Consider the following 21284-nt stretch of genomic DNA (forward strand, 5'->3'; position numbering starts at 1 on the left):
AAAAAGAAAATGTCTTTGGATTTAGTTGCGATTTTACCGTTTTCTTTTAATGCTTTCGTTTTCTTTATTTGCTATAGATCTCTGATAAGATCTTTTGTTGGATCATTCTAATTTTTTTGACGATTCATATTATATGTGGTAGTGTGATCCTAAGATCCTATGTTGGATCGTTTTAATTATTTTTTATATTTATAATGATTAAGACTAGTTAATTATTCAATCAACTCCTAACAATAAGATAGTTAAATAGATTTTCTCAAATTTTAATTAAATTATCCTATTAAAATATATATAAATTTATTTTAAATTTAAAAATTATAAATAAATTATATTTATTTATTATACATATTTCCAACTATTATTGCCATTAATATTATTATCATTAATTTAATTTTATTTATTTTTTTAAAAAATAATCAAATATCAAATTGATTTAATCTCTATTGATTAATTTGATCATCCTATAAAATACTAAAATAAATTTTAAAGATTGGTAGGATCATAGGATTTTACTATCCAATCCTGACCGATCCCCAATCCATGCGATCCCACAAACTATGGGTGAAACTCAACTACTAACTCATAAATAAATGAAAAAGATATTTTATATCGAAATGAAACAAAATTTATAAAAAAAAAAAAGATTGAACCACCATTAGGAATCTCCCCTCCCCCTAATCACTTCCTGAATTCATCAAACATGAATTGAAGATCAAGGAGCTTCAATGGAGTTCAACAAGCTTGTCGGACCATCGCTACCGGAGCTCACTGAATCACCACCAAAATATGTTAGACCATCTCGAAAGATTGTCATCAGAATGCCACCAGTCTACTAAAACTTTACTAGCCAAAAAGCTAGCATCTATGGAGAAATTGTAAAATAAAAGAAGTTTTTCATATATTTTTTAACGAGGAAGCCACTGTACATAATATGTGCATAACTCCCTATCATGAACATGCAAAAGATTCCAAATTATCGCAGTGTAAAATATCCCAACCATCTTAATGAGACAACAGGTAGACGTGTCAGGCTATTGCTTCTGCTGTAAATTATTCCAAATAATCAGGCGTAGACAGCTGGTAGATTTGGAAGGCGCTCATATGTGGGGAAGGCAACAGCCGAGGCCGCATCATCCTACCCAACGTACGTCCTACCGTACTTCAACTGCCTACTTTTTTTCTTTTTTTTTTTTTCTTTTTTTTTTTTTTCCTCCCTTTCTTATAAAAAGTCGATGTTACCGTTTTTATTTTTAAAGAAAAAAATCTGTTTCGTGACTTGCCCACTTCGATCGATCTATCGACCAAGGATAAAACTGTAATTTCACTGAGGTACATTTCAAGAACCTCCCCTTGAACTTGGATCCCAAGACGACGCCTAGATCTCACCTGTAATTAATTATAAGAAGGAAGGAACAAGCAAAGCACAGATGAAGAGGAAGATCGATCTTCGGATCACCAGCAAATTGGGATAAATCGATCGATCTCTCCCAACGCATGGGTTCAGCAGCAGGTAACAATTTGCTTATCAGGCCAATCTATGACTAGCAATTTGATCTATTCTAATACAGAAGAGGTGAGGGAGCACCTGCTGGTGACGGTGGATGGTCCGGCGGCGGATTCTTCGCAGCCGCCGCCGGCGAAGATTGAGGTGCGCGAGCTGACGAAGGAGTCGGAGACGACGGGGGAGGCGATCCTGCGGGGGGTGAGCGTGGTGGTGCCGGCGGGGGTGATTGTTGGGATCATCGGCCCCAGCGGCAGCGGCAAGTCCACGCTCCTCCGGGCGCTGAACCGGCTGTGGGAGCCGCCCGCCGGATCGGTGATGCTCGACGGCCGGGACATCCGCGACCTCGACGTCCTCGCGCTCCGCCGCAGGGTCGGGATGCTCTTCCAGATGCCCGCCCTCTTCGACGGTAACCCGTTAATTATTTATATTATGTGCCCTTTTTTGATTTATTTTTTTTATAAAAAGGTCACCTCATTTTGGCAATTTGGATCGAAATTAATACAAAAAAGTTTTTTTAACTTAAAGTTATTATATATACAACATTATTTGTCAAAATCACATCAACATTCTAGCTGCAATGAAAAATATTAACTCATTAATCTCAAAAGGTATCCCACATTTCTTTTTAATTCCCCTCCACTATTCATATGCAATTGAAATTTGCTTGTGATTCTTTTGTTGCTTGCACCACGAGGATGATCTCATGGTTCGAGTACTCGATTTGAAAATAAGGTTGCTAATATCCACTGATATAGTCCAAAAGTTGAAAAGACGGTAGGTTGAGAATATAGTTCTACGGTTGACCGAGTGAAGATTCCATGTTGCTATGTAAAACTAAGAATATTAGTGTCGGACTGGGAAGAGATTCTCAGTGTTGGTCCTCCGAATTTTAAGTCAGTTCTCGATTCAGTGGAGAAGAATAGTAGAAATGAACAGTCACCTAGAACATGTAGAATAACGAAGCATCGCATATCTCCGTTTGTAGATGGAGACCCCTCTGTGTACACATCCCAAAGCATATATATGTTTTCCAAAATGTCCTAGGAAAAGACAAGTCAAAAAATGTCTCTGACACCTTTCCTTAAACGAGCACACAAATCTTTGATGTGACAAACTAGAAGCTTCCAAAGTACTATTTGCTTGCTAGACATTTTCTATTGTCAGCGGTATAAACTTCCAAAAGAGTATAGATATGTATGTGGGTTCCGCGATAGAACGACCGGGAGACGCTCGGCAGGGACGTCACCAACTTGGTCGTATTGAACGGAGCTATTTGTCTGTTCTTCACTCGGCCTTACTGTCGTCGGAGAGGTGTATTGCGTCCGATCGGCGATAAGGTCCGATCAGTTAGGGCGGTGGGCCGGGTAACTTAGTATTTGCTCTGGACTAACTGCAAGTTGCTGAGGACGACTGTTCGGTTGGTCCGATCGGTCATAAACGTTCGACCGGCTCTAGAGGCCCGCTCAGCCACCCATAGTTCTCGATTTCATAGTCCACCCGGCCTTATGATTTTGACTATTTAACTTTGACCTCCATACCAGCCGATCTTCACTGTTTTGACCTACTTTTGATGGGGCTCCCTTTATCTATACACGACAATGACTAGAGCTTCATGTACATAGAGATAGAAGGATGCTCTAGGCTTATTAGTTAGTTGTAAATGTTGGATATATATGAATGGAGAAGAGGTGGAAGAAGCATGAAGCTCTATTGTGAATGAGACTTTACTCCCACATTGAGAGCTTCAAGGTATGTTGGTTAGTTTATATTCATTTACATGCATTGAGGATGTGAACAAACGCATGGGGAGAGACTCTCTCTCACGCGTGGGTGCACAGGGGGGGTACAAATCCAGGGCTTGGATTGCACTAAACCATGTTGACTCGTGTGCGGGCACAACTTGTACGCGCCAAATGCCGGACCAGTCAAGGCAAAATTGGTCTAAGCGGAACAACCAACATTTTGCCACGTAAAGCTTTTAGCCGAGTGAACTGTTGGCGTTCACAACTGGCAAATAATGATCATTAATGCTGCCATTAGTCTTAGCTCTTATATAAGGAGGGTACGATCACAAGCAAAAGGTTACACACACGAAAGGCTAAATCTCCACCTACGTTCCCCATCTCCTCTATCGTGCAGTTCTTGCTTGGTGGAGTGCCCCTGATAGCAGTCGAGTGCCTCTCAGTTCGCCGTGACCATCAGTGCTTGGTTGGAATCACGGTTCACCGTTGTATCCTGGAAAACAGACAACTCAAGAAAGTCTCGAAGCACAGTCGGAGGTAGGACGAATTTGTTTCAAGGAAACTGCGTTCGTCGCAGGCCTCAGTTTACTCAGTTCACTCGTCCGACCGCTTTCTAGGCTTCGCTCGGCAGAAGCCTGCAACTCGCTCAGCAGAAGCTTGCAACTCGCTTAGTCGGCAGAAGCCTGCACTTTGCTCGGTCTACCTCTTTGCTCGGTCGGCCTCTTCGCTCGGTCGGCCTTAAGCTTCACTCGACCGACCTCTTCGCTCGGTCGGCCTTAAGCTTCACTCAGTCAGCTTTAAGCTTCGCTCGATCGACTCAAGCCTCTACTTTCGGTCAGCTTTAAGCTTCGCTCAGTCGGTCTAAGCCTCTACTTTCGATCGGCTTTAAGCTTCGCTCGGTCGACCTAAGCCTTTTCTTTCGATCGACCTTAGCTTCTTCGCTCGGTCGGTCTAAGCTTCTACTTTTGGTCGGCTTTAAGCTTCGCTCGGTCGACCTAAGCCTTTTCTTTCGATCGGCCTTAGCTTCTTCGCTCGGTCAGTCTAAGCCTCTACTTTTGGTCGGCCTTATCCTATTTCGCCCGGTCGGCTACTGTGAAGCTTGCTTTCAGCACTTGGTAAACACCAGTCCCTATTGACAGCTTGAGATTATCAGCTCAGGTCATTTCAACATATAAATTGAAATTGAATTTATTTCGTATAATTTAAATTTAACTAAGTCCATGAAGATCTCCGGTAATATATTGTTCTGGCTAACTGTAAATTTACAATCCTAATCTAATTAAGTGATTTTGCACTATCCACTCATAGCCTTTGTTACGTTGCGCTATGCCTTTTGGCTACACCCTAATTGTATTTATCCTAGGCCTATTGGATCATTTAGACAATTTACATCGCACCAATTTGAGACACTAGTCACTTAGATCTTGGGTGAATTTAATTTGTTAGTATGCGGGCTAGTTAGTGTACCAACCCTTCCACGTAGTGGATGAGGTAAACTTTATTGTACCATAATGTACCATACACGCGCCACATAGACCTAGTTTACCACGTAAGTGTCGCATCTCATGGGTGTCACACAAGCCTTGTTTGCCACGTCGGCTCTATATTGCACTAGAATTGCGTACTGTATGAAAGAATTTTAATTTAAATGTTTTGCCCTTTTTAAATTAGAAGAAATGCGAAACTTGTTTAGCACATTTCAAGTAAAGAATTGCCCAAAATGCTCAAACATGAGATGCCAATAAACTTCAAACACAATGTTTAATATGCAACGATACAATAAAAATGGGAAGGTGATCAACTAATTAAAACCTTGTGATTGAGATCAGCTTATTGTATCATTGCTTCTCGTGCATATTTAGTTCTGCATTTGTTTCTGTGACTCAGGAACTGTGGCAGACAACGTGAGATACGGGCCTAAGTTGAAAGGGATCGACCTAAGTGACGAAGAGGTGAAGAAGCTTCTCAGCATGGCAGATTTGGACCCTTCATTAGCATCGAAATCGTCCTCCGAGCTCTCTGTAGGCCAAGCCCAGCGTGTCGCCCTCGCCCGAACTCTCGCAAATGACCCTGAGGTCTGAAAATCAATTTCATTCCTTTTTCAATTAGCCCACTGAATACAACCGAGATTGAACTTTGTGATGCATGGTGGCTTCCTTTGAAGGTGCTACTTTTGGATGAGCCAACTAGTGCATTGGACCCCATATCAACCCAAAATATCGAGGATGCTATTGTACGCCTCAAGAAGACTCGACGGATGACGACTGTGATGGTGTCTCACAGTGTCAAGCAAATCCAACGTATTGCCGACTTAGTGTGCCTTCTAGTGGCCGGCGAGATTGTGGAGGTCCTTGAGCCGTCGCGCTTGTCTGAGGCTCAACACCCCATGGCTCGATGCTTCTTAGAACTGAGCACCTAGCAAACTTTCAAGTGTTTATATATGGCTGCTGCAGGTGTGGTTCAATATTGTTGGAAATTAAGTTTGTGATGATGTGTGTTCAGTGTAAAGCCATTTGGTCGCGCTTGTGCTGATGTATATGTTTTTTTAACTGTCTAGTCATCCCGGTGTTTCTGCTTAAATCGATCGATCGAACGGACTAAAATAAATCTGTAAATGGTTTGATCTGTTGTCAAAGCAGTTACTAGTTATGAAGCAAGAACAAAAAGCTAATGTGAAGTGACAATAGAATTTGGTGACAACAAATGCCTTGAAGAAGGCCATGCCAATCGACGGCCATTAGGCAAATTAAAACAAGCAAGAAAGAAAGCTGAGTAAAGGCATTTTCAATAGTTAAATCTCTCAATAAATTTTTTTTTTTTTGTAGTTTTCAGTATATCATATCAATGTCACATCATAAGTATAAAAAGTTCTTAAGGCATCTCCAATGGTTACACCTTTCAATGAGATTTTTTGTAATTTTTAATATGTCATCATGCTACATCACAAATATAAACACCTACTATTATCTCCACAATGAAAAAACATCCATATAATTTTGGTAGTTTCCAATATGTCATATCAATGTCACATCACAAGTATAAAAAGTTCTTAAGGCATCTCCAATTGTTACACCTCTCAATGAGCTTTTTTGTAATTTTTAATATGCCACATCACAAATATAAATTCCTACTATTATCTCCACAATGAAAAACCTCCATATAATTTTTTTTATGTGTCCTATGTTATAAATCATATGTTTTTATTTATTAAATTTTCATTTAATATATCTATATAATTTTCATTTAATATTTTAATTAATTTATGATTTTGATTTAATTTATTTATAACTTTTAATTAATAAATTTATGATTTTAATTTAATTAAATTTATAATTTTAAATTAATTTATGATTTTAATTTAATTATAATCATTTCTATATTTTTTTTAACTTATCTCAAATATATTTACTTTTTAAAAAAATACCACTTTAATTATTATTAATTATTTATGAAATAAAACATTATAATTAAATGTTACATCAAATAATTTATTTTTAATTATTTGAAAATGATCAATCATGCACATTAATTACCAACTTCACTTTCAAGGGAAAAAAACAGGTTTAAAAATTCAAACCAGTTCTTGAATTAAAAACCCCAAACCTCATCTACACAATCATAAAAACTTTTTTGATAAGATTTTTTAATTTTACAAACCTTTCACAGAGTTTACATTGAAGATGCTCTAAGCAGCTAGTAGGCCAGTAGTGCTCATTCACCTGATAATATTGATTGTTCAACACGTATAATATAGCCTTAGCTAAGAGATCGAGTAAAGACTTCATGATATGTAATTTCCGGTTAAGTAAGCACTCACTTTGAGATTATAAAATAATTAACGATAAAGTATGAAGAAGGAAACCAACTTCCCAAATTATATTATATTGGAGAACATCAATATAATTTAATAGAACAAATTGTCAACAAGCATTATTTCGCCATTAAAACATCTGATCAAACTCTACTTTTCACTTAACTTGCTGACATATATTTTCATATTGGGTCCAAAAGTCACTTTATCATACCTCTTACGAGCACCCACAATGTTGTTACTGGGGAGTGTTAATGCGGACGTGTATACCAACGTGATAGTACTATTCATCTATTGTAGCAATAACGCAATATTCAATTCTTTGAACGCATTAATGGCTACAGATTAAAATAAATAAATAAAAAATAATAGTAAATGCCATTAACGCGCTCACGCGTTAATAGCATTGGGGATGCCCTAATATGTATAGTTGTCATAATCAATCTTATACCCATCACCTAAGGCAAATTTATCGTTACTAGACCCAACTTAACCCTACCTTGTTTGAACTCCACAAAACTCCAACCAATTATATTGAATTCCACCTTTTAAATTTTCCAAACCAAGATCGGAACCAACGGGAACGACTGGGAGGCGAGGCTTCTAATATATCCATTAGATATTCAAGCAAAATCAATAGAATTTAATAAATTGCACAAAAGTGTGTGAATACCACATTAGCCATGCATAGTTGTCTGTCAGAGATGCATGACAACACCAAGGCAAGACTTACACCGACGAATTGATGAAATAGTTCTTAATTAAGTTTGAGTCATGTTTTTATTTATTGATTCCTTGCTAACTTCTAGTTGACCTTTTAATTAACAAAGTAGCTAGGACTTCGCATGTGAGTGTGCGTTTGTGAGAGAACAATCTAAATCATTGATGTAAGAAAAAATCGATAGAAGATATATATTTTCTTAATTGCTCCTGCGTGTTTCGTGTTATAGGCAATCGATAAAGAACTAAAAACATACAAATATAACTAATTCACTGCATCACCAATTAGGTAATTATACATACATAATTATTAATAATATGATCGTATTCATGCCGCAACACACAATTATGATAATTAAATAAATATTGAGCCATAAGTATTTAATACTTTTATGTCATATAAATTGTTTTCTTTATAAAAAAAAAAATAACTTAACACTATAATTAGTTTTATATCGTTGTAATTGATTTTATGTTAAAATAAAGGATGACATAATCAATATGATAAAGTATATCATTAATTAATCAAGTCCTTAAATAAAAAGTAGCATTATAATGACACTTCATGCAATTGTTCTAATAACCCATTAATTTAAATGGATATTCTAAAATCAAGAAATAAAACATTATTAATGTAATATGCATGCCTTAGGCCGGATGGAAGTTAATTTTAAATTATTATTTTGAAACATTTTAAATACCTAAATTTAATTTAATTTAATTGGTGAGCCAAAGCAAACATTTAAATACCATACTTTTCACGCCCGTTAATCTTTAAATAACAAGAAATGATCAGGTTTATAGGAAAAATAACAATTAAACACTCCAATTACACAATTAATTAAGCCGGTGATAATATAAAAACAAAATGAGACAGACCAGTGGGCCCATTTGTTTTGGAAAGTCAAATCTGCAGTGTGATTATTTTTTTTGTTCAGTTATTTATTTATCCTCGCCACATTATTTTCCTCCCTTATAAGACAACTAAAACCCACATGGAGTCCTAACCATTACCTTCGTTCTAACTGGTTAGTTAGTGGGCCACGAAGCGTAGACCAATTCAGAAGCGGGTACTACAGAATTTAAAATGGATTATGAAGCCATCTTAACTACGCGCCGTTGGATGGTGCTGGCGGCGCTCCGAGTATTATATTAGCGCTCCATTTGATGATACACGCGTAACGACGTCGCGTGCGATCTGCGGGTGAGCGAAAGTGAAGGCCGGATTAAAAAAAAAAACTAGGCGTATTAACAAACATAGATTTGTCTTTAACCGGAAGGAATCAGGGCCCACCTCCGCGCCAAGTTGACGAGGGGAAGCAGCGTCCCCGGGTATAAAAGGAGGTATCTTATCAGGCCTACGAATTAACAAGCTTCCCGTTCTCTTCTCTCTGTTTCCTGCTCCAGCTCTATTAACGATCGAATCGTAGCTTCTTCTTGATCTGATCTGATCTGATCTTATAAGCAACCTTCCACAACCTTGAAGTTAGTAGAGAGTAATGGGAGGAGAGAAAGGTTCGAGCTTGGAGGATCTCAAGAATGAGACTGTCGATCTGGTAAGTAACTTCGCTAGCTGTCGTCAATTAATTAATCTTGCCGCCGTTCTTCTTCTTCCGATTCTGTTTGCTGAGCACTTAGCTGGGTAGATAACATTTCTGAGAAATTTTGGTTTGGTGGTACCTGAATTCACAGGAAAAGATTCCTATAGAGGAGGTATTCGAGCAGCTGAAATGTACGAAAGAGGGTCTGAGCTCGGAGGAGGGAGCCAACCGGATGCAACTCTTCGGACCGAACATGCTGGAGGAGAAAAAGGTTTGGTTTTGGATTAATGGAGTAGTACGCAGTGCTGTTACGTTCGATCGAGTGGGTACACAGAAATGAGGACGGATCAGTTTTGGTGTTTGTAGGAAAGCAAGTTCCTGAAGTTTCTGGGGTTCATGTGGAATCCGCTGTCGTGGGTGATGGAGATGGCGGCGATCATGGCGATTGCACTGGCGAACGGAGGAGGGAAGCCGCCGGACTGGGAAGACTTCGTCGGGATCATAATTTTGTTGGTTATTAACTCCACCATCTCGTTCATCGAAGAGAACAACGCCGGGAATGCGGCGGCAGCTCTCATGGCTCGCCTCGCACCAAAAACCAAAGTGAGAAGAAGATTGAACCAATTGATTCTTTTTCTACGTTGATGGATGCATGCACATGATCTATTCGATCTAAAGCGTCTCTAAACCAAATATATTTATTATTCTGACAGGTACTGCGTGACGGCGCGTGGAGCGAGCAGGACGCGGCCATTTTGGTGCCCGGCGATATCATCAGCATCAAATTGGGCGACATCATCCCCGCCGATGCTCGCCTTCTGGACGGCGATCCCTTGAAGATCGACCAGTCCGCCCTCACCGGAGAGTCCCTCCCAGTCACCAAGAACCCCGGCGACGAGATCTACTCCGGCTCCACATGCAAGCAGGGGGAGATCGAGGCCGTCGTCATCGCCACCGGCGTCCACAGCTTCTTCGGCAAGGCCGCCCACCTCGTCGACAGCACCAACCAGGTGGGCCACTTCCAGAAGGTCCTCACCTCCATCGGCAACTTCTGCATCTGCTCCATCGCCACCGGCATCCTCATCGAGATCATCGTCATGTACCCCATCCAGCACCGCACCTACCGCGACGGAATCGACAATCTCCTGGTCCTCTTGATCGGCGGCATCCCCATAGCCATGCCCACCGTTCTCTCCGTCACCATGGCCATCGGCTCCCATAAACTCTCCCAGCAGGGCGCCATCACCAAGAGGATGACCGCCATCGAGGAGATGGCCGGCATGGATGTGCTCTGCAGCGACAAGACCGGCACCCTCACGCTCAACAAGCTCAGCGTCGACAAGAATCTCATCGAGGTCTTCACAAAGGGCGTCGACAAGGATCACGTCGTCCTGCTCGCTGCAAGAGCCTCCAGGACAGAGAACCAGGACGCCATCGATGCCGCCATGGTCGGAATGCTCGCAGACCAAAAGGAAGTATGTAACTTGAAACAAAAGGACCAATTTTTACTTGGCATTTTCACGATGAATTGTACCACACACACAGGCGAGAGCAGGGATCCGAGAAGTGCATTTCTTTCCCTTCAATCCCGTTGATAAGAGAACAGCGCTCACTTACATCGATGAAGAAGGCAAATGGCATCGAGTCAGCAAAGGTGCTCCTGAACAGGTACTATTCTGTCTCTTGTGGTGCTCAAATTAAGCTAGCCTAGTTCATCTATGGCATGCAAATTTGGACTTGTGTAGATTATGAACCTTTGCAATTGCAAAGAGGATGTCAAGAGAAAAGCCCACACTGTGATCGACAAGTTTGCTGAACGTGGGCTTCGATCTTTGGCAGTGGCGAGGCAGGTCTGTGATTGAAACACATGCTGTTTGTATTCCAAATTTCCTTCCTTGTTCATCGCTTCATATTTGTGATGTGATTAATGCAGGAGGTTCCTGAGAGGAGCAAAGAGAGTCCTGGTGCACCATGGCAATTTGTTGGTCTACTGCCGCTCTTTGATCCCCCGAGGCATGACAGTGCCGAGACCATCAGCAAGGCTCTCAACCTCGGTGTCAATGTGAAGATGATCACTGGTAATTGAACATTTCATTTTTGCTCTCAAGTCTAAAGTAGTTCAATTGCTAGCTTTGTGGAGCTTTGGTTAATGGATGGATGGATATGCTCTTCAGGTGATCAACTTGCCATAGCAAAGGAGACTGGTAGAAGACTTGGAATGGGCACAAATATGTATCCTTCCTCTTCGTTGCTTGGGCAAAACAAGGATGAGTCTGTTGTTTCACTTCCGATAGATGAATTGATCGAGAAGGCAGATGGGTTTGCAGGAGTTTTCCCAGGTCTGTTCGTGTTTTGTACACACTGTCAAACCATAAATATTATAAAGATTAGCTGTAATATGGTGTACTTTGGAACAGAACATAAGTATGAAATTGTGAAGAAGTTGCAAGAAAGGAAGCATATATGTGGGATGACTGGAGACGGAGTGAATGATGCTCCAGCCTTGAAGAAGGCCGATATTGGCATTGCTGTTTCTGATGCCACCGACGCCGCAAGAGGTGCTTCCGACATTGTCCTGACTGAGCCTGGTCTCAGTGTCATCATCAGTGCTGTTCTTACTAGCCGAACCATCTTCCAGAGGATGAAGAACTATACGGTATGATCAATTCTCTATCTCATTTTTCAGCATTGTTCAACTGCCTAATTTCTCATTTGTTGTCTCTAACAATGGCAGATCTATGCTGTTTCGATAACCATCCGTATCGTGGTAAGTACTAAATGGCTCATTTTGGTCCAATTCTCCTTGGGTTTCTTCTACGATTTCAAACATGGAAAATGTGATCTTGGTACCAACTTCTTTCCACAGCTTGGATTTATGCTTATTGCTTTGATATGGAAATTTGACTTCTCTCCTTTCATGGTTCTGATCATCGCCATACTAAATGATGGTGAGCACATACACAACTAGTGTAAGAAACTCAATGCCTGCTATCTGAATCTTTTGTTTGATAATTTTGCTGTATGCAATTCCAATTACAGGCACCATCATGACAATCTCTAAGGATCGCGTCAAGCCATCTCCACTTCCAGACAGTTGGAAATTGAAAGAAATTTTTGCTACAGGCATTGTGCTAGGAACTTACTTGGCCTTGATGACTGTCCTCTTCTTTTGGGCTATGAAAGAGACCAACTTCTTCCCGGTATATGTTCACTTTATTATGCCCAACTGTATGTCTTTAGTACTCTATGGACCTAAAGAAGAGAATATCTCTGTATGCAGAACAAATTTAATGTTAGATCAATAAGATACAATGACCATGAGATGATGGCTGCGTTGTATCTGCAAGTGAGTATTATCAGCCAAGCACTGATATTTGTTACTCGGTCGCGGGGTTGGTGCTTCACCGATCGACCTGGACTTCTACTTTGCACAGCTTTTGTGATTGCACAATTAGTAAGTTCCTCAGATTGCTTTCTCTGGTGCATTAAACTATGCACTATGTCCACAATTTGATTCACCTACTCAGCCATAACATAGTCACTAATTCTTGTCATCAGATTGCTACACTAATATCTGTGTATGCAAACTGGAGCTTTGCCCACATTAAAGGCTGTGGATGGGGTTGGGCAGCAATCATATGGCTTTACAGCTTTCTTACCTTCATTCCACTTGACTGGATTAAGTTCGCTATTCGGTATGTACTAAGTGGAAAGGCCTGGGATTCTCTCTTTGATAGGAAGGTAAACATTGCTCATCTAGTTGACCTTTACTCAACTAATTCGTCAAATTAGGTTGCTTTTATCTGCTACATTGCCTTGTTAATGCTATACAGACTGCATTCACCACAAAGAAAGATTATGGAAGAGAGGAAAGGGAAGCTCAATGGGCAATTGCACAGAGAACACTTCATGGTCTCCAACCACCTGAAGCTTCAACCCTCTTTGGGGACAAGAACGGTTACCGTGAGCTTTCGGAGATAGCTGAGCAGGCCAAGAGACGAGCCGAGATTGCAAGGTAATCTGGCTTTTGCATAATAATTGAAATAGTTAGTTCTGCTTAGCTTCATAAAAGAGTTTGTTGAGACAGTAATCAGTTTGTGTGCCTTGTATTCAGTTTACCATCAAGTTGAATAGAATGTATAAGTTGAAGAGAGATTAATCTTGCTAATTCTTGGTTAATTTATAGGCTGAGGGAGCTGCAGACTCTCAAGGGTCATGTGGAATCAGTGATCAAGCTGAAGGGACTGGACATTGACAACATCCAGCAGCATTACACAGTGTAAAAGCACCACATAATACATATAGCTGCAAAAAGCTCGATAGTTTCTTATGGAATGACTGCGAAACATTCCATGTGTAATCCTCGCATTAGAGTGAAGTGTTGCTCAAAGTTTGTCAGTTCTTTACTTTCTTGCTCTTTTAGTGTTGTGCGGTGTGTGGAGAATAAGCTAATTAACCATCTCATTTCTTATCTGATGACAAAAGACGAATACGTTTGTCCTAGTACCTCCGTCAACCCATCACCTCATTTCTTCTCTATTATGAAAGAGAGAGGAGAAATATTTCTATTGTTAATGTATCTATGCTACTTTAATAAAGATCAACATGTAGGCTTTTGTTGTGATAATTAAAATTATATGCTTTTTAAGTTCTGGATCTTCGATTCATCTAAAATTGAAGAGACTGGATTCATAATCATGAGATTTCTTAAACCATGAGATACATGTAACTCTAAAGTATTGCAGCATTTAATCTTGATACTTGATGATGACATCGAAATAATTAACTAGGGAACACTGTTTGGCATAATCAAGCTCTACATCTAAAGAGGAGGAATGTTATACCAAGAGTGTAATCAAGATCAACTAACTACAATATCAAATATTTTTTATGTTCATAAACTATAGCTGTTCTCAATCTCTAACTAGAAATTTGTTGAGAATACAGTAAATCCTCTACAAGTTCCCTTTCTTTCAACAACTTTGGCTATTCAAAAGAGAGGTGCACAGATACATGTACACAATAACCCATTCCTGTCCACTATTAAGAGCTTCAAGAGTGAGCAACTACGCAAGTAGGCTCTGATTAGCCAAGAAGTAGCCAACATAAAAGGAAGAACACACATCAGAGAAAGACTGCATGAACTGAACATTATTGGTAATTCACAGTAGGTTTTGTTAACAAAACCAGTAGAGAATTCTTCACCTTCACTTAAAACTGATATACACAATTCTCAAAGGATATATATATTACTGTCTCACAGGGAGCTGAAACAATGAATCACAGGTTGCTACAACATCATGTTGTATGCAGGCAAATCTTTCACACTGGTCACATCTTCTAGTGAAAGCTCACGCTCCAGCTGATTTCTTGTAGACTTAAGAACCTCCTGGAGAAACAAAAGTCAACCCGGATTAGAGGGTAATCTCATGTTGGACTAATATATGTGATTGGCACCGGAGAAATAGAGCAATTACATTGAACTCCATATATGATGCCCGCTTAGCAAGCCATTGAGCATCTAACATGCGAAAAGCAACACAGTAGAGGTTATCAAAGGCTTTCTCATCTTCTCCAAGCAATTCCAGGAACCGAATTCCAGCTTTGCTAGATGGCATGACTGAAACGGGAAAAAAACAAGATTTAAATCAATGTACAGCATTGACCTTTCAGCTAATAGTTGACAAACTACCTGATTGTAAATCTAGCATTTGCATCAGCATAAATGACAAATTAACACCAGCTACAGCAAAAGGGTACTCCCATTCAGCTCTTCTACCTTCTTTCTTGTGTAACAACGCTTGGAAAGAATTCTGATCCATATGTCGAGACAAATACTGATTTGGGCTATGAAACAAAAGAACTAAAATAAAAGAAAAGAAAATTCAAGGAAAAATTAACTACCGGATAGTTTTTGGCAAAAAAAATGAGATTTTCCAAGGATATGAAGCCACCACCCCTACAAACACATTTGGCATCACAATCATGTAAAAAGTCAAATCTTTTCTTAAGGTATCAGTAGAACTAAAGTTCCACTTACCTAAAATCTGTTGATGGGTCACAGCCTTGCCAACCCATTTCCTTCCATAATTCAGATTTAAGAGGAGGAATTTCTCTATTAGGATAGGCAACTCGCCAGAGATGTCTCAGAGCATCCTACAGCATAAATATGTCAGTTTGCAGTTATCGAAAAGGCTGTAGAAGGTACTATGTAAAAAATAAATAAATAGTCATTATCAATGTAGAGTGGTACTTGATGATCCAAACAAGAGCCATCAAACTGGATCTCCAATCTTTGCCTTAAACTTCCCAATCTCTCTTCCTTCAAAGATGAGTGCATAATAACAGATGAACAAGCTTTCATAAGAAGTCATTATTGCATTAATCTAGAGAAAAATACTAAACTTGCAGTTAAAATGCCCTATTAAACTCTTAATGTCATCAGAAGAAGAGTATTACCACATCTAAGGATAGACAACAACATGCTATATTAACTTGATGTGGAAAATATATCATCTTTTCCAATCAAATAAGGTCATAATCAGTATAGAGAAATGAGAAGAAGAGTATCCATTTTTGTCCCACTTTAAGTCAAGATGACAAACAGAAACTTAGCATTTAAATTGATTAGAGTAAAGCTGATGCATGCAGTTCTCTTAGGCATTATACATTTATACTAGCTTAGAATGTGAAAAACAAATTAGTGTAAGCAAATTGGACACTGTTTCAAATCAATTGTTAATATTATTTTCTGTCAATTAATTTGTATTGTTATAATTCTAATTCTTGTGGATTCAAATAAAATCTGATACTGAAGGAATATAACCAAATTTACATATATGTCTGCATGCAAGTTACTGTCAGTGACTACATTGTAGGCTATAGGATCGCAAGAAATTCATCAGCAAGACAACTGGCTCTATGACCAGGTAGCAATAGAATAATGTATGATCAACTATCAACTCGGCTCAAAAACTTTGATGGTTGAAAGTATGCGTTCATACAATTGTGTAACTCCATTTGACAAAAGAAATACAATTCGACTCAGTGAAATCAGCGAAATTGGAAAGTCAATCTGCTCGATCAAGTCACATTTTAAATAATTTACTCCACCTCAAAACCACTTGTATCCTCCCACAAGCAAGTGATGAATAACCCATGTGTTTCTTTCAATCTAAATAACCATGAAGCTTAAAAACTAGATAAACCCCTGAACCCGATGCTGGATTATTGTATCCCTCCGATCACACACTTGTTTCCACCCAGTCTTTTACCTTCTTTATTTTTCCTGTTCTCTCTTGTTTGTGGTCTTTGATGGCACCACACCAAGCCTCTCTCTCAAATTATTTCTCTGTCTATTCCCCAACCACTTCATTCTCTAGAATTTCTCCTTCTTGCTCTTTTCTTTGCCTTCATCTCCTAATCTCCTCTCACCCACAAAGAAAAGGAGCAAATTCAAAGTTACTAAGAAACAAGAAACACATTGGACTAAATCTGTCAAACAAGTGATCTGAATGGCCTGTTGCCTGGATGTACCTCCTAAGAAGCAAATGAGCACCTAGTTGCCTGCAACTAGGTGTTCATCTCTTCTTAAGAATAAGAATAAACAACCCTCCAAGAAGAAGAAAGTTATAATAAAGATTGCATCTTCTACCTAGCATAAAACTATGTAAAATTTTGCCATTTATCAAAAGTATTTTGAAACGAGCAGAAAGTTCTTCATTTGCTAGCAAAAGTTCCATTACATAATTGTTGATTCGTCACTACTCCATTCTACACTCTCCTTTGCTACTACTCTCTCCAATCATGGTTTTCATCCTCGTTTTGCAAGATTTCCTTTTTGGAACAATATGTCTTGCCTATCACTATCTTTCCCTCATTACTTTTTCTCTTCCTACCTTCCTGCCCTCATCATCAATTTTATTGATCCATGTAAATGCTAACTCATTGAGGAAGTTAAAACTACATAAATCTTATACCTAAATTCTTTGCAGGCTATATCACTAGTGATATCCAAATCAATCAAATCACTTTTTATTACTTTAATAAAGTTTTCTTAGGTCACTCTCTACCCCCCACCTTCAACTAGATTTATGTTGCATTCGTGATTATCTTCATTTGTGCAACTGTTTCATTTTTCATTTTACCTCCCTCTGTTTATCTCATTCCCTTTCCATCAACAGTATAATATGAGCACAATTTTTCTGTCTATTTTATTTTCCATAATCCACCCCTTTATGCATGCTTGCCGTAAAATTAGGAAGAATGGAACACAATGAACCATGGAAGACAAAATATTTTGAGGGCCTAATCTCAACCATGAAGCAACAGATGCAAACTTCAGAATCTTTGTTGAAGTGGCTTTATTCGAATCTACAAAAATCTTCATTAACACTTAGGTATGACCATGGTAAAAGCAAATACATATTATGATACTTAACATGAAGAAAGTTGTAGCATATAACATATTAATGATTTATTAAAACACGATAATCAAAAGGTCATAGATGATCAACTTACTAAATTTTCATTTCCATAATACTTTAAGAAATGAAGCCTGAAGTTGATTCTGTAATTTTAAGAAAAAAGTAGACTGTTTAGGTCCATCGAGGCTGGTGTCTTAACACCTAGAGATTTTACAAGTCTATGCTCTGTTAGCAGAGCCAAATCTTTGGACAGCTTTTATTTAGAATGTATAACTGTTTTGCAATTAAAGATTTCGGAGCAAAATTTCTAGAAACATAGAGTTGAAAAAATTCATAAAGAAAATTACTCATGAAATTCTTTTGCCATGGATATAAAAGCTAGTTACGAACCTTGTTCATTGAATCATTTCTAAAATTTACAGGTAACCAAAAGTTGGCAATCCTAGTCAGATTCTCAAAATTTTCCTTTTATGGAACTGTAGTATAGCCAAGTTGTTATACATAGTATTTTGTAGAAAGTTTGTATAAACCATTTTTCATCAGTATTAAAGATCTCCAAATGATGGAAACAATTTTTTATAACATGCATATATATATGTCAGGCAGTTTTATTCCTTAAGAGCATAATTGATGCAGATAATTACTGTAAAATAAGAGTGTTCAATAAAAATAAGCCAGGACAGCAATTCTTTAGAACAAAACAGATTTCATTGTTTTTTTTTTTGTTTTTTTATTAGTTAACCTAGTAAATTTACACCAAGGCTGGTAAGACTGGGCAAATGTAGAGGCATTCAAACCCATGAGATTGCAGTTGAGGCACATAGTCTCCACTCGTGTCGTGTCAATACTGATAGCAAGAACTTGCGAAAATTCAAAGCATTATATCCTCATGATTGTTGCCCATATTTTGTTAGTATCTTCTGCAATAATTTATGCAAATGGTATGCTTGTCAATTACCTACTTTTGAGTTGGGTACCTAGGATCTAACTTAAACACAACCCAGCTTCCATCACCAAAACCACCACTGCTACGTATTCTCAAAATGGACTTGTAGGAACAAATATGCAATAACATTTATTTGACCATAGAAAAATCATATTGGTGTCAGAATATATTTTCTACAATTAGTTCATGATGATTCAGATTCAACAGAAAAACAGGAAAAAAGTAATTACCTGCAAGGGACTGAGACAAATTAGGTTGTCCTCGTTCATTGTTAAAGAAGGAAATGGTACAAATCTTCCTAAAAATGAGCCAGAGCTAAGGACAAGATTTGCTGCAAAGAAAAGAATCAGTGGCACAAACTGCAATACTTCATTGTCTAAATCACAAAAGAGATGATGAAAAATGTTATATACAATTCCATGCATTATCTAACATTACATGCTATATGTTAAGCAATTTACTTAATATAAGACCTATCTACATTGAACATGTGAAAATATTGATGGTGCATAAAAGAAACAATACCTAACCACTGAGACCATTGAGCAATCAAATTGGAGAAAAGAGATGTCCAATGAAGGTTTACTTCCTTTCTTTTGTCATCCAAATCTTCATGGCTTGCATCATCATATCCCTTGAAAGAACAAACAACTACTGATATATAATGCATAAATATATCTCAAATTAAGTTAACAATTTTATCTAGTTAGGAAGCTATGAATGGTTTACCTTATAATGATCCCCATAGTTGTTCCCAAGGAGAGGTTCATCCAAGGTATCAAATTTTGTCGAGTCCAAATACTCATTTCTACTGTCATAAACATGTTTATGATGCCGCCTTCTAACTGTATTTGTTGCCATGGCAACTATTGTGCTGCCTTTGCATCGAAATAGAATGATCACATCAAAATGCATGGCATGAGAAACTGAGGGGAGACAAATAGAAGCATTCTAAGGATAATAATAAAAACTACAAATAATTGAAGAAAAAACTATTCATTTGTGATCACTCTGATAGGAGGAGCTAACTTGTAGATTTTAATAGATGATAACATGAGAGGGAATATGTTACAATGGTTTGGTCATATTCAAAGACAAATAATAATTTTATGGTTATGCATTAAATCAACTAAAGTTAAAGGTAAAAGGGGTAGAGGAGTAAAGACACTGATCTAGCTAAAGTAATTATTAATAGTTGAACAATAACAGTATTAATAGTGATACAATTTCTATGGTTTAATTTGATATACAAGTTTAAAAATCTAATAACATAATTCCTCAAATAATTAAACCCAATTTTCAATAAAACTAATGAAAAATTAACTTGTAAATTAGGAAGTTCATTTTAATAGCATAGGTGCAGTTGAAAACTAGGCAGATTCCCTATTATCCACTTTGAACAAGTGAACAAAACTAGTCAGATAGAGTGTAATTTATTTTCAAATGAAATTAAAAAAATTACAATAACAAACTCAGGCACTAAGTATTACCTAAAAGCTAGAAATATATAGATAGTTAAGGATTTTAGTGAAATGCCTGCCTTCTAAATAAACAGAAAAGTCTCTTCATAAAACTTACAATTCAGCCTTCTCAAAATATTACTGAGAAAAAGTTAATACGCATATAAAAAGATTGGCCCTTTTCCTAATAGTTTGAGATTTATCTGGGTATGTGGTTAGCCAATTAACTTTAGCATGATATTAAAATTTAAGAAATCTCGTGTTCGAGTCCTACATGTGACAATAATATTATCTCTTCCATTCATGTGGTGGGTTAGGTCTAGTCGAATGAAGTTTACCCATCCACAAAGGAAACAAGTGTATAAATGCATCGATCTCTCAAGGGAAAAAGAAGAGCAAAAAAAAAAAAATTGGCATCATTAAGTTCGCCGTCAGTTCACCAGATTCCACTCCGTTTGAGAAATTAAAACTGTCCTACGGAAAATCCAATTCAAACAAATGGCTAAAGAGAAGAAGCTTTGAGAACGTATCGCCATGGAAAGCCTAAACTGATATTTTTAAATGAATTCTACAGGGAACTAAAATGCCTCAAAAAAAAAAAAACATAACACCACAAAGATCTCGACTTTCATAGAAGCGGCGACCAAACATCAAACAATGGCATCAAAAGGAAAATCCACATAGGAAAGGCACATACCCAAGATCCTACAATCCTCCGGAGTGACGATCTGGAGTCGATTGATCCTATCAACTCCCGCGAGCCCGATTCTCGCCTTCGAGAATTAGGAATTTGACATGAAGTAGATCTAAAATCTTAGGCCGAAAGTTACCTAACTCGCAAGAAATTAAATTGCTGCTTTAAAATTCCAAATGACCTGTTCCGTTCTCTATCATAACCGCCTTAGCTATCGTGTGGCTGACGTGCCACGCGTTGACATCAAACGGCACCGTTGAGTGCTGAAGGTGGTACGAAAATAATGGTAAACTAATTAGTTTTAAATTCAATAAAAATTATTCTCAAACTTATAGTCATTTAATGATTTCATTCAAATTTTATTTGACTTCATAATTAAATATTAAAAGAAATTTTAAAATAAAAACCTAAAATTAGTGTTTTAAAAATTTATTTTCTAG

At 38.0% G+C, this 21284-nt stretch overlaps 3 protein-coding genes across 6 annotated transcripts; 2 read left to right on the plus strand and 1 right to left on the minus strand.

Moving 5' to 3' along the window:
• Positions 1-1520: 1520 nt before the first annotated feature.
• On the plus strand, positions 1521-5802 carry LOC122037260 (protein STAR1-like). Its single transcript, XM_042596702.1, has 3 exons — positions 1521-1910; positions 5134-5321; positions 5411-5802. The coding sequence occupies exons 1-3, from the start codon at positions 1538-1540 to the stop codon at positions 5663-5665; spliced, it is 816 nt and encodes a 271-aa protein (XP_042452636.1). The 5' UTR covers positions 1521-1537; the 3' UTR covers positions 5666-5802.
• A 3360-nt stretch (positions 5803-9162) lies between these two features.
• On the plus strand, positions 9163-13625 carry LOC122037259 (plasma membrane ATPase-like). 2 transcript variants are annotated; one of them, XM_042596700.1, is made up of 16 exons: positions 9163-9333; positions 9470-9589; positions 9685-9921; positions 10032-10793; positions 10864-10986; positions 11064-11168; positions 11252-11396; positions 11493-11657; positions 11736-11974; positions 12053-12085; positions 12185-12266; positions 12358-12518; positions 12599-12772; positions 12877-13059; positions 13152-13333; positions 13505-13625. In XM_042596700.1, exons 1-16 carry the CDS (start codon positions 9277-9279, stop codon positions 13599-13601), a joined length of 2865 nt encoding a protein of 954 aa, XP_042452634.1. In that variant the 5' UTR covers positions 9163-9276; the 3' UTR covers positions 13602-13625. The 2 variants fall into 2 exon arrangements, with proteins under 2 accessions (XP_042452634.1, XP_042452633.1); XM_042596699.1 differs by having other exon boundaries at positions 11493-11974.
• Positions 13626-14442: 817 nt separating this feature from the next.
• LOC122037272 (ELMO domain-containing protein A-like) lies at positions 14443-21030 on the minus strand. 3 transcript variants are annotated; one of them, XM_042596719.1, is made up of 10 exons: positions 20848-21030; positions 19420-19564; positions 19216-19324; positions 18921-19021; positions 15572-15640; positions 15359-15474; positions 15223-15277; positions 15011-15131; positions 14796-14938; positions 14443-14707 (listed from the first exon to the last, which is right to left on the minus strand). In XM_042596719.1, exons 2-10 carry the CDS (start codon positions 19549-19551, stop codon positions 14609-14611), a joined length of 945 nt encoding a protein of 314 aa, XP_042452653.1. In that variant the 5' UTR covers positions 19552-19564; positions 20848-21030; the 3' UTR covers positions 14443-14608. The 3 variants fall into 3 exon arrangements, with proteins under 3 accessions (XP_042452653.1, XP_042452652.1, XP_042452650.1); XM_042596718.1 differs by having other exon boundaries at positions 19420-19568; XM_042596716.1 differs by having other exon boundaries at positions 19420-19616.
• Between the last annotated feature and the right edge of the window lie 254 nt (positions 21031-21284).

This window comes from Zingiber officinale, unplaced genomic scaffold (assembly GCF_018446385.1).
Source record: "Zingiber officinale cultivar Zhangliang unplaced genomic scaffold, Zo_v1.1 ctg249, whole genome shotgun sequence".
Taxonomy (NCBI): Eukaryota; Viridiplantae; Streptophyta; class Magnoliopsida; order Zingiberales; family Zingiberaceae; genus Zingiber; species Zingiber officinale.

Coding starts and splice junctions, on each gene's coding strand:
- LOC122037272 (XM_042596716.1), bottom strand. CDS start 19,605: ATGCATTTTGATGTGATCATTCTATTTCGATGCAAAGGCAGCACAATA. Junction 19,022..19,215: donor TCAATGGTCTCAGTGGTTAG/GTATTGTTTCTT, acceptor TTTTCTTTGCAG/CAAATCTTGTCCTTAGCTCT. Junction 15,641..18,920: donor TTTGTCTCAGTCCCTTGCAG/GTAATTACTTTT, acceptor TCATCTTTGAAG/GAAGAGAGATTGGGAAGTTT.
- LOC122037260 (XM_042596702.1), top strand. CDS start 1,538: ATGACTAGCAATTTGATCTATTCTAATACAGAAGAGGTGAGGGAGCAC. Junction 1,911..5,133: donor GATGCCCGCCCTCTTCGACG/GTAACCCGTTAA, acceptor TCTGTGACTCAG/GAACTGTGGCAGACAACGTG. Junction 5,322..5,410: donor CTCTCGCAAATGACCCTGAG/GTCTGAAAATCA, acceptor CTTCCTTTGAAG/GTGCTACTTTTGGATGAGCC.
- LOC122037259 (XM_042596699.1), top strand. CDS start 9,277: ATGGGAGGAGAGAAAGGTTCGAGCTTGGAGGATCTCAAGAATGAGACT. Junction 9,590..9,684: donor ACATGCTGGAGGAGAAAAAG/GTTTGGTTTTGG, acceptor TGGTGTTTGTAG/GAAAGCAAGTTCCTGAAGTT. Junction 12,267..12,357: donor CATCGCCATACTAAATGATG/GTGAGCACATAC, acceptor TTCCAATTACAG/GCACCATCATGACAATCTCT.